Raw genomic sequence first — 13062 nt, forward strand, 5'->3', positions numbered from 1 at the left:
CAGCTGGCCAAATGGAGACCCCACTATGAAACTCTTTTCACACTGAGTCACGCGCTGATAACGCTGTCTCAGATCAGCACACAGCATCTCCGTGTCTGTCACACTGATCACTCAGCATCTGACGCTCTTGACGCCTCTTATACAGTGTGAAGGAAAATTCGCGCGCTCTGACTTCGTAGCGCAATTCCTCACATACCAGCAAGACAAAAATGTGTGTCCCAAAATTTCGTCCTGCGCATATTTCTGTCAGTAAATGGACGTTAAGGACTGGCAATCTGGCGACATTGTAACAACATGTACGGTAACTATTTCTGTCAGCAAATACGGTAGTGCTGTGCAGTGGGTGCAGCGGATAGCGTTTTGGGTTAGCACGCAGGAGGTCGACGGTTTGCTACTGGGTCGAGGTTTATTTGTTTTTATTTGTCAAAAGCAGTCTGCATGGTATAGTATCTGGCGTCGTAATCGTTATACAGCGAATAGAGAGGGTCTTCTACAAAACATTTGCAATTGCCTACTACGAACACAGAAATGCAAGTACAACCGTTCTCATTGGTCAGCATTCAAAGAAACGTTTTGCATGTCGTGGAAGAGAACTGTTTCGCAACACTGCATCTATTAGATTCCAAACATGCTTTCTGTGTACCCTCTCCCTATAGCCCCATTGAAATTATTTTCAAAGCACGTTGCTATCTCTATTGGTGACGTAACGCCCTAACAAAATGTAATGCGCCTGAATGTGGCAAATTAATAGTTGGTATTATTCGATGTGACCATTAGGGGAAGGTACACAAAAAATTTTGGGACCTGGTAGGTGCAGTGGTGCGAAAGAATTCGCGTCCATGACGCGTAGAAGGCTTTAAAACCTCACCACGAAACGATTGTACTTACATTTCTGTGTTCGTAATACGTAACTGCAAATATTTTGTAGAAGCCTCACTGTAATCGCTGTATGACGATTAAGACATCAGATACCGTACCGCGCAGACCATTTTTAGCAAATAAAAACAAACAGGTCTCAACCCAGAATCGAACCTTCGATCTCCTACATGCTACCCAAAACGCTATCCACTATAGAAAGCGCACAACACAGCTCCTTTATCCCGACAGAGGTTGTTACAGTACACTTGATTACAGTGTTGCCAGATTGAAATCTTTAAATTCCGTTTACTACCCGAAATATGTGCAGGACGAAATTTTATGAGGGACATTTTTGTGTTTCTGGTATGTGAGGAATCGCGCTGCGAAGTGCGTGTGCGCGAATTTCTCTTGACCCTGTATACCGAGCCGAGTCAGGCAACAACACCAAATACGAACAACGCCAGGGCAGTCTAATGGCCGTTCTCTCACAGAGAATTGCAGCTGACGTCATTTACATGGCCGTCGATGGTGCGTTAGTGTACAAAGTTAACTGACACGCGACCATTACTGCTGGGTGGTTCCCTTATTTGTCAGGCAGTGTGTGTCAGATTGTTACTCGCTACACACATCGGTCGTCTAGTTTGACAGACAATGGAAGTTCCCCCGAATGCGTCTTCCAGCACTGTGGTGCTACTTCGCTTAGGAAATGTGCCTACCTTCATGATGGACAGTTCTGATGTCTCGAGTTGGTACTTTGCGTCTCGTCATTGCAGTTTTGAGTTCACTTTGTCGCTTACACAGATTGGCCGTGAGCATAACATATGGAACCTACAGATGGCACTGGAACACCTTTCGCGGGCTGCAAGCTTGTCTGTGGCCTTGACATTGTCCTAGGGCCTCCAAACGCTTTTGAAATCGATCATCATCTGACCAACCAGTCAGCCGTAATGGCGCAACTAAGTAAATCGTGTTGTTGAAACATTACACCATCCTCTATATATAGAACAGAGATAGATCATGAATGCTTCGGCATTTAAGTAATTCCAGCTGTCTACGTGATCGGAGAAATCTATGCCCATTTTCTGTGGCAGTACAGCTCGGCTGTACGTTTACCTGTCCACATGCAACATTCTCCCGTGTTCGGGAGCTGAAGTAATGAATTAAAATACAGGGTGATTCAAAAAGAACACCAAAACTTTAGGAATTTAAAACTCTGCAACGACAGAAGGCAGAGCTAAGCACTATCTGTCGGCGAATTAAGGGAGCTATAAAGTTTCATTTAGTTGTACATTTGTTCGCTTGTGGCGCTGTTGACTAGGCGTCAGCGTCAGTTGATGCTAAGATGGCGACCGCTCAACAGAAAGCTTTTTGTGTTATTGAGTACGGCAGAAGTGAATCGACGACAGTTGTTCAGCGTGCACTTCGAACGAAGTATGGTGTTAAATCTCCTGATAGGTGGTGTATTTGTGGTGTCACCGCCAGACACCACACTTGCTAGGTGGTAACTTAAATCGGCCGCGGTCCATTTAGTACATGTCGGACCCGCGTGTCGCCACTGTGTGATCGCAGACCTAGCGCCACCACAAGGCAGGTCTCGTGATACGGACGAGCACTCGCCCCAGTTGTACGGACGACATTGCTAGCGACAATACGGACGAAGCCTTCCTCTCATTTGCCGAGAGTCAGTTAGAATAGCCTTCTGCTAAGTCCATGGCTACGACCTAGCAAGGCGCCAATTGTAACAGTGCATGTATCTTACGAGTCTCATTTGTATAGTCAAGAGAGATGTATCACAAGGAGTGAATAAAGTTAAGTATATTCCAGCTACGTACTTTTCTTGCTACCATTCAATAGTTATCCTGTTCCAGACTTCACGCCCGTCGGCGTGTGTGTACGCGTGCCTTTCAATCGGCTACTTCAAGTGGCGTAACAGTCTTGTTACGTCACTACAGTAGTAAACGTTGGTATAAACAATTTACAGAGAATGGGTGTTTGTGCGAAGGGAAAAGTTCTGAACGGCCGAGAACGAGTGATGAAAATGTAGCACGCATCCAGCAAGCATTTGTTCGCAGCCCAGGAAAATCGACTCGCAGAGCTATTCAATTACAATTACAATTCATATTTCAGCAGGATGGAGCGCCACCACATTGGCACTTATCTGTCCGTAACTACCTGAACGTCAACTACCCGAGGCGATGGATCGGCCGCCAGGCAGCCCGTGACAGAGCACTTCATCACTGGCCTCCAAGAAGCCCTGATCTTACCCCCTGCGATTTTTTCTTAAGGGGGTATGTTAAGGATATGGTGTTTCGGCCACCTCTCCCAGCCACCATTGATGATTTGAAACGAGAAATAACAGCAGCTATCCAAACTGTTACGCCTGATATGCTACAGAGAGTGTGGAACGAGTTGGAGTATCGGGTTGATATTGCTCGAGTGTCTGGAGGGGGCCATATTGAACATCTCTGAACTTGTTTTTGAGTGAAAAAAAAACCTTTTTAAATACTCTTTGTAATGATGTATAACAGAAGGTTATATTATGTTTCTTTCATTAAATACACATTTTTAAAGTTGTGGTATTCTTTTTGAATCACCCTGTATATGCCGAGGCCTGCCCGGTGACCAGTGGCTGACATACCTGCTCGGACCACCCTAGTCCAATGCCCTCTATAACGGATCTTTTACGTTGGGATAAATTTATTTTATTTTTTGTTAGATGTTTTCGTAAAATAGCTGAATAAATTGTAATTAAGAATAATTTAAGTAAGCAGAGTAGAAAAAATAGTCAAAGAGATATTCATTGGGCAGACATTGTCGTAATGTAACGTCATTGCGTTGTTCGGTTGTTAAAACAAGTCGTTTGTGTTCCGTTCTGCTATTCGGTCGTGCGCGTATCTGAAAGGAATGAATTCGGGGACTATAATAAACTTTCACATAATAGTTAAGATTCGATGTTCCGACAAAAGGGGTTAACGTCAGTGTTAATTTGAAATGTGGGCGACAGGATTAGTTTTGACACGTACGTGAAAACGGACGTAACGAAAGTTGTTCGCATATCAATCTTGAACGTGACTTTTTATTTAATTTACGATTGCGGGCTCATTAAAAGCTATTACCTCATGATTAGGATCAATCCCTCTTTCCTCCTAGATAGTCATCATTCATTAACACTTACGTCATAAGAAAAAGGATTATTAATAAAAGTGATGTTAAATGACAATTACGTGTTATTCCGTTAGTGTGGAACCGACATAATATCTCTGAAATGACATTGATATATAATTTGTGTTCAATACTGAACTGAGATAGGAAGTAAGTTGAAATTAGTGAACATTTGATACTGAGACTATAAAAGCAGAAGCGCTTAAGGTTTCTCTTCTCTAAAATGGCAAAATAGGTACGAAGTTTAACTCAATAGTCGACATTATGTATTGCAAAGACATTAGCGTTTCATACTTATTTTGACGACGCGCTGTTAAACAAAGGAACGTTGAGTCTCTGTACGAGTAATAAAATTAAATCTAAAAACATAATTAATAACGGCGAACTCCGCTTTAGCAAACTGTATTGCGCGTCGTCATCGGGCAGTGAAATGAAATGGCGTGTGACGAGGGCCTCCCGTCGGATAGACTGTTCGCAGGGTGCAAGTCTTTCGATTTGACGCCACTTCGGCGACTTGCGCATCGATGGGGATGAAATGATAATGATTACGACAACACAACACCCAGTCCCTGAGCGGAGAAAATCTCCGACCCAGCCGGGAATTGAACCCGGGCCCTTCGGATTGACAGTCCGTCGCGCTGACCACTCCGCTACCGGGGGCGGACGTCAGCGAGTAATAACTGCTCGACCCTGGAGACTTGTGTGGTGAAATTAGAAGTCGGGCATATAAAATAAACTTAAAAATCCATTCAAGCTACAGTGGAGTCGGCACAACACGACGTGGGCAGTTATACCTCCCTAACACAAACTTCAGTTTACATCTCAGCCCATCTTGATTTTCCCCTCCTTAAATCGTCCAACGCCCCGCCATGGTACAAACTTTAATGCATTACTTCAGCTTCTACCCTTATCGAAGATTAGGTTGAGATTCAATACGCCTCCAGGAAAACGTAATTACATCAGATCAATTCCCCCTTGTACTGTGAAAATACCGTAATTCCTTTTACGAAACGTTTGCTTTACAAATTGTAATTCACTACCTCCTCCTCCCTTGTAATGTGAAGATACCATAATTGTTTTGTCTTTTCATTTTGTTGCGCATTGTTATGCCAAGGTTTTCATAGCTTTAATGGTAATTCCGATTCCAGGAGCCCGATATGTGGGATTTTACGGATTCAATCGTCCAATGCTCCTGATCCGCGACCCTGAGCTGATAAGAGATGTGCTGATAAAGGATTTCGGGACGTTCCACGACAGGGGGATATTCTTCGACGAGGAGGAGCCGCTCAACAGGCACCTGTTCGCTCTGACAGGCATCAAGTGGCGCCAGCTGAGGATCAAGCTATCGCCAGCGTTCACGTCGGGCAAGCTCAAGGGCATGTTCAAGGTGAGTGGCGACGCACGAGAGGCAGCTGTCCTCGTGGAGACATCAATCGTCTGTAGTACACTGAAGTTATTTTAAATCTCTTGACTGATTTACAGTTTACATTTATTCTGTACAGTGTTGTGCTACAAGAAGGAAGGAACATACCACTTTCAGTTTATTTTAATTTTATTCAGAGGCTATCGGTCCCACTGGGTCCATTGGGTAGGCCACGTTGCCCCAATGGTTCTACGTCCACCTTCTCCACTCCGTCCATTTTACCAGCATCGAAATACAGGTCCACACATGATCCAGGAACTACGCATGTAGTTTGAGTTGCCCATATTTGTGGTGAAAAAATGATGACTAAATACAATTAAAATGAGTATGCAGGGTGATTTTGCTTAGTGGGCACAAACTTTAGGAGACGATCCTTCAGAGGATAATGAAGATAAAATGTCATGTGCACACATGGTCAGAAATGTGTTACGAGGGAGGTGGTGATAAAAGATTTTTGACAGTGTAATTTTCAGTGAAGACACATACGGCAACACAACAGGCAAGTCGAGATGTTCTGACTGTACAGTGTTTTAGTTCCACACAGCTCCACACTCAACTGGAGCAACACCACGTAGTAGCCACATGGCACACCACCAAAGGCACAATGTCCAGCAGAAGAGGCATGCTCACCTGCAGGAAGTGCAGATATGACTCTCCTATGAGACCTTGTGGACGGATAACTGGTCCCATGAGGTGGTCGCCAATAATCCCAACCTACACATCAAGACTGAATCGGTACTGATGGTTTGCTGACACCATACCATAGGGATTTTCCGTAAACCACAGGTGAGTATTGTGAAGATTGTCGATACAGCCCCTCATTAAGGTAGCCACATCTGTGAATAGAATGGATTATAGAAATTACAGAGCCGTGGATGCCTTTGCGATGAACCAGCGACAAAAGTGTTGCCATGCAGACAACTCTGTAGGCCTGAAAGCGTTGTAAGTTGTACAGACAGTGACAATAATCATGGGGAATCTTCCACATGTTCCTCCGGGTTAACACGTGCTGATGGGTCACCTACCCGGTTCAGAAAACAGGCCCACTGTTGAAGGTCTTTTATCTCCATTTTCAGGTGGGTGTATCTACTTTAGAACGCATTTCCGGCAATATGTCTGTAACATTTTCTGCTCCTTATTCTCTCAGTAATCGCTTCCTGCTGTTTGTATCCATTCAGCAAACTCACCCTGTATATATTTTGCTACAGACAAACAGTGCAGAGAAGAAATAGACGGTTTTATTCTAAACAAGAAAATTGAAAACAATATTACGAATAGTGAACGAATCAGACAGACACATTAACTACAGATATCGTCTGGAAGCCACTGCATCAACACGCACACATTGTAATAAGAGGGTTGAGGACTTACGCAAAGTCATGAAAGCTGTTAAATTACAGCAAACTCAAGCACTACGTGAGAAGGGAGGATTTCATTGCGAAAGTACGTGAAAAATTAAATAACGATTTTTTATAGATAAATTTCAGATATGATACCAGAAGCAACAGTAAATATGTCGAGAAGAACGACAGAAACATCCTTAGCACATTCTTTCAGAAGAAAACAGAAAATGGACTCTCCAAACGAAACCAAAACTTGTTTATCATAAAAATAAGCAAATTGTAGAGAATGTGATGGCTTTGAACCACATTGGGACTGAAAGTGATCATCGACTCATCAGACGTGAGAAATCAAAGAGAGTTGTGGACAGGAGGTCAGATTTGTAGATTATCAGAATTTATTTAAGAATAGACAGGTATACCAGATTAAATTAAGGAACACGTTCTACATCTGAGAAAACGAAGGTTATGCAGACATACATGAAACGGATAATTATGTGACACCGGTACTTATCCATAGAGAAAAGGTCTTGGTATTACAAGGAAACCAAAAGATAAAGAAATAGTAATTAAAGAGAAGTCGAGAATTTCAAGCAACCTATAATTAGAACTGCTGAATTGAAAAATCTAACTGAAAATATCTCCTAAAGGGACTCAGAAGATGTACACAATCCAAACTGATCTTTCCCAAGGTTGGCTTCTACCAGTTTTTCCAGTTTTATTTAAAGAATTCGTTTTAGTATTTTGCAACAATGAATAACTAAACTGATAGGTCCTTCATATTCACACCTGTTGGCACGTGTTTCTTTTGGAATTAGAATTATTATACTTTTCTTGAAGCCTGAGGGTATTTCGCCTGTCTCATACATCTTGCACACCAGATGGAAGAGTTCGCTCATGGCTGGCTCTCCAAAGGATGATGAAATGTCGTCTACTCTTGGAGCCTTGCTTCAACTTAGGTATTTCAGTGCTCTGTCAAATTCTTCTCACCGTACCATATCTACCATCTCATCTTCAGCTACGTCCTCTTCCATTTCTGTAATATTGCCTTCAAGTACATCTCCTTTGTATACGCCCTCTAAACTGTGTATAAACAGCATAAGCTATGAAAATTATACAGATGGTACACGTCGGCGTGCTTGACAAAAGTGTAATGAAATATCTTTGTATCATGTTCTTTATTTTTGTTTACCTAAAAGACAGATATTCACAGGAGTGATAGTAGATGCATTTCTGTTTACATTATGAACTGCCGGTACATGATCTTGCTTGTGTATTATCGACATCGACGCGGCGGTCAGAGAAAGGTAACGGACGGACCAGAGGAGTGTAAACATTGGATGTGTACAACGAAGAGGCGCTTCAGTTAGGTGTTGCTGAGAGAAGAGGTGTAAACAATCATTTGGTTCTAAAGAACAGGTAGTAATGGCTCTGAGCACTATGGGACTTAACTTCTGAGGTCATCAGTCCCCTAGAACTTAGAACTACTTAAACCTAACTAATCTAAGGACATCACACACAGCCATGCCCGAGGCAGGATTCGAACCTGCGACCGTAGCAGTCGCGCGGTTCCGGACTGAGCGCCTAGAACTGCTAGACCACCGCGGTCGGCGAACAGGTAGTGTTGTGTCTAGACAAGACAGCCTAGACACAATGAGAGGAAGCCGAAAGGCACGCGCTAAGCTAAAGCAGGAAGGCGTGAGGTCTGAAACAGGATACGTAATGAATGCTATAAAGAAAAGTACGTAGCTTCTGGAATACTTAACTTTAATCCATCCTTTTGGTACATCTGGAGATTGTGGCGATACAAGTGAGACTCTTTAGATACATGCAATGTTACTAATGGCGCCTTGCTAGGTCGTAGCCATTGACTTAGCTGAAGGCTATTCTAACTATCTGCTCTGCAAATGAGCGAGGCTTCGTCGGTGTGCATTGCTAGCTACGTCGTCCGTACAACTGGGGCGAGTGCTAGTCCGTCTCTCGAGACCTGCCTTGTGGTGGCGCTCGGTCTGCGATCACACAGTGGCGACACGCGGGTCCGACATGTACTAATGGACCGCGGCCGATTTAAAACTACCACCTAGCAAGTGTGGTGTCTGGCGGTGACACCACAGGTAGTACTTTTCACATAAGCAGTGAGCCAACTGCAACCAAACGTTTTCTGTTTTGCAACATTACCATGACGAAGGCTGTGGTAGTAAAGAAAAACTAACATAAAATAAAATGTGCTTCTCTTAGTACAAAATCAACCAATTACCACCCAATTCGTTGTGCATTAATTGCAATCAAGTCTTCCCTCTTTTACAACAGTATCATATGGAAAACTAAATTAAGATTTTTTTCTTTAAACACAACAGCCATGAAAATGAGACCCGTATTACTTTGTTTCCTCTTACACCAGTACTACCATAGGTGTTCTAAATGTCCACCATTCGATTCAACATATGCTTCATTACGACAAAGCCAGTTTCGTCGCACTCGTTCACACACACGCACGTTTGCCTTTATGGTACTGGCAGCATCGAAAATGCTCTGAGTATGTTCATCCACATTATTTGCTTGTTAAGCATAAGTAAGTTCCTTTATATGGTCTCAAATGTAAATATCTAGCGGATTTGAATAACGACTGCATGCTGTCCATCGACATGGACCAAAACGTCCTGGAAATCAACTGCTCAAAAATCTTTGTACTCTGTTACCAAGGTGGGGTGGAGCACCATCGTGGAATATCCATATGTTATGACGTTACGGCTAACGAATGTCCTGTACTAAAGTTGGGAGTAATGTTTCCTGTTGTTACCAGTGAATCGTACAGGCAAATCGTAAGGTCCAATAAGGTAATTATCAATTATATCCCATCTCACCCCCCCCCCCCCCCCCACGCATTAACGGAAAAGCTGCACTGCAAATGTGTTGCTACTACTCGGCGCGGGCTGTCTACACATGACATGTGCGTGTTACGGAAATTAGTTATTGCGTCACGAGTGATACACGGTTCATGCGTGACGAGTATTTTGTTTACAAAATCATTCTGCGCAAAAATGATTCAAATGGCTCTGAGCACTATGGGATTTACCATCTGAGGTCATCAGTACCCTAGAACTTAGAACTACTTAAACCTAACGAAGCTAAGGACATCACACGCATCCATGCCCGAGGCAGGATTCGAACCTGAGACCGTAGCGGTCGCGTGGTTCCAGACTGAAGCGCCTAGAACCGCTCGGCCACACCGGCCTGCCATGCTGCGCACTTTGTCACAAAAACAACTCTCGTGGAGGGAAATCTTGTTCTTCCAACGCTTGTATGCGATGAACGTGGGAAGGTAGCAGAATCAATGTGCAATGAACAACATTGTTCGATATCCCGAATTGGTTGGCAATGCTTCCAGTACTCTGTGTAGGATCTTGTTCCTCAGCTTCCAATGTGCGTTCTCCGGTTTGTGGCCTCTGCCTTCTGAGCGGGGCAATAAAGAGCCAGCATCTCTCAGTCTATGCAAATTAAATACGCATATTAGAACAGACAATATGTTTCGCTAACAGAATTAAATGCAAAAAGGTAAAGATAACTAACTACTGCACTTCATTACAAATGAATAGCAAAATAATCGTTCAAAAGCAGAGAATTGTGATGATACAAATCTTTGGTGAACAGCAACAAATGTCGGTCAGCAGGTAGTCTTCGTTGTGGGAGGCGTTCTCGATAAATTCGTACAGCTGCCCTCGCAGCACCTTTTGCCTCGCCATAAATTAAATGAATATCGAAAAGTTCAGCGATAGTAAATATCCCTTCCATCCTAATGTTTAACAGAGTAGCAATAACGTGTGCACAGGCAATTCGACAACAGGCCGTAGCTGCCTACGAGTTTGCGACTCACGCTCGCGGCGTCAATGTGCGGATAATTAATCTGTGTTTGGGGGAGGGCGTGGAGCAGCCACCCCGTAGTGTTTTGACCTTTTTAGGCTGGAAGCCTAATGTGCATGGTGTTTACACAAGTGACGTATAATCCGGGTGCACTTTCAAGTGTCTGCTTGTCCAAAGACGTTGTTCCGAGATTAATATTTTTGTTTTGTTTTTTTCGTTGGCAACCGTAGGAAACGGACAAACACGTTAATACACGTTTTAAATCAGTTACTTGCGTTCTGTTAACAGGATTTTTTTGGCAGCTTATATCGTTTACATCCTGTATACTCCTTCCATTTCTCAGCTTTCCCTGCTTCGCTCAGGACTGATTTTGCATCAGAGATCTTGTTATTCAGGCAACTGCTTCTTTTTCCAAATGCCTCTTTAATTTTCCTGTAGGTGATATCCATCTCTGCCCTAGTGATATAACCTTCTAAATCCTTACACTTGTCCCCCAACCATACCTGCTTAGGCGTTTTGCACTTCCTGTCAATCTCATTTTTCGGAGGTTTGTATTCCCTTTCGCCTGCTTCATTTACTGCATTTTCATATTTCTTCCTTCCATCAATTAAATTAAATATCTCTTGTGTTATCCAACAATTTCTACTAGCTCTCGTATTTTTACATATTCGATCATTTGCTGCCTTCATTATTTCATCTCTCAAAGCAACCCATTCGTCTTCTACTGTATTCCTTCCACTGTTGCCGCCATTTATGTAGATACCGTCTGCAAAATGGTTGCGAATCGAGTTGGTAGTAAAAATGCAATAAAGTAAAACCCGATACCTGATGCTGAGGATTTACTGCATGAACAGTGAAAATGTAGTAAGACATGAACTGTTTTCCTTCCATTACTTTGTGCGGGATATTTGCGAGAAAAAGTTTCGATAAGGTTTGAAATTATGAGTAAAGTTTGTTTGAAGATGGTAAGTGCTCTCATTCGCAAATACTGGACGAATATAGTCCGAATAATTTGTGCGCCGTGAGTTAGGCTGCCTCAAGACAATGTACACAGTCTGTTACTTTAATATTTGTCTTATAATGTCAAACCTTTAACTTAAGATTATTCCTTCTAACGAATAAATTATGACAGCATTTTAAATTTTAAATTCTGTCAACAGTTACAGGGGCTGGACGAAAATATAGAAACAACACAAACACAACACATCTCATACCTGAACTTCTTCTTTACTGCATCTGTCTTATATAGGTTTCAACTAGAGGCTCTCCGTCGTCTCTTGTTCTGAGCATCTTCCTTCATCTCTTTGTATGTTCATCCTCTTGTAGTGTCATCCATCATTCCAATTCTTTTTCTACCTGTTCTTCTCATTCCTTTCACTTTTCCCTCTATAATTCTTTGTTACAGACAGTTCCAATGCAGTGTTTGTCCCAACCAAGATTTTTCCCCTTTCTGATTACTTCCAGCAATTATCTTTCTTGCCCTATTACCTTCATTACTTATTCATTCTTAAGTCTGTCAATCAGCTTAAACATTATCTCCATAGCCAATGTTCATAACTTTCTAGTTATGTTTTTCTTTCTTATAATACTACACTCTAGGGATAATATTTAGCAGATCTTTTCCTCAGCTCCATTGGAACTCTTTTAGATGTTAGTAATTGCTTCACCGTTTCAAATGTTCTCCTTCTCATAGTCATCCTCCTCATTGCTTCTGTACAACTGTTATTCTGTTATTAAACTTCTCAGATACAGAAAGAATTGTACTCATACTGTCTTCTTCCATCTTCCGCTTCTTTCTTACTTATTCTAATCATTTTCCTCTTTCCTATTTTCTTATTCCACCAGCGCTGCTTGATCATACGCATATTTTATAGTCTGTATCCTTTCTTCTCCAATCATAATGCCTCTTGTATCGTCTCTGGCTTTATCTATCAGATTATCTCCATATAAGTTGAGTAGAATAGGGGACACTGAGCCTTAAACCCCTTCTAATGCTCATCTCTTCCATCCCCTCATTCCCTACTGTAATTGTCACTTTTTGCTGTGAATACATCTCCTTTATTAACCTTATATCTTTCCAGTCTAGATCCATATCTTATAAAATTCTGAACAGCATACTCCAGTTGACTATCGAAAACCTCCCCCCAGACCATAATAGAAAAATACACCTTGTTCATTTGTATAATTCTTTTTTCAATCATCCTGAGACAACACGTAGCATCTCGTGCTGCTTTACCTTTTCTGAAACCAGTTTGATCTTCCCCAGTGTCTTCTTCAATTTTCTTGTTAACTCTGCCTAGTGTGACTCTAGTTATAGCCTTTGTAAGATGACTGATACAACCAGTTGTTGTACAGACTTTGCCTTCTTTTGTATCGCACTTTTTCCGTAAGATAGGGTGCAGGAAAATCGTTGGCACT

The 13062-nt window shown here is 42.3% G+C and overlaps 1 protein-coding gene and 1 non-coding gene across 2 annotated transcripts in view; one reads left to right on the forward strand and one right to left on the reverse strand.

The window, feature by feature from the left end:
* The window catches only part of LOC124798145 (cytochrome P450 6k1-like), a 104044-nt gene that overhangs the window by 28414 nt on the left and 62568 nt on the right, over positions 1-13062 (forward strand). Inside the window, exon 3 of the mRNA XM_047261424.1 lies at positions 5169-5407. Coding sequence (XP_047117380.1) covers positions 5169-5407 — 239 coding nt within the window. The remainder of the gene's footprint in view (positions 1-5168; positions 5408-13062) is intronic.
* On the reverse strand, positions 4606-4680 carry Trnad-guc. The gene has a single exon. It is a non-coding gene; the product is annotated as a tRNA-Asp (tRNA).

This window comes from Schistocerca piceifrons, chromosome 5 (genome assembly GCF_021461385.2).
Source record: "Schistocerca piceifrons isolate TAMUIC-IGC-003096 chromosome 5, iqSchPice1.1, whole genome shotgun sequence".
Lineage (NCBI taxonomy): Eukaryota > Metazoa > Arthropoda > Insecta > Orthoptera > Acrididae > Schistocerca > Schistocerca piceifrons.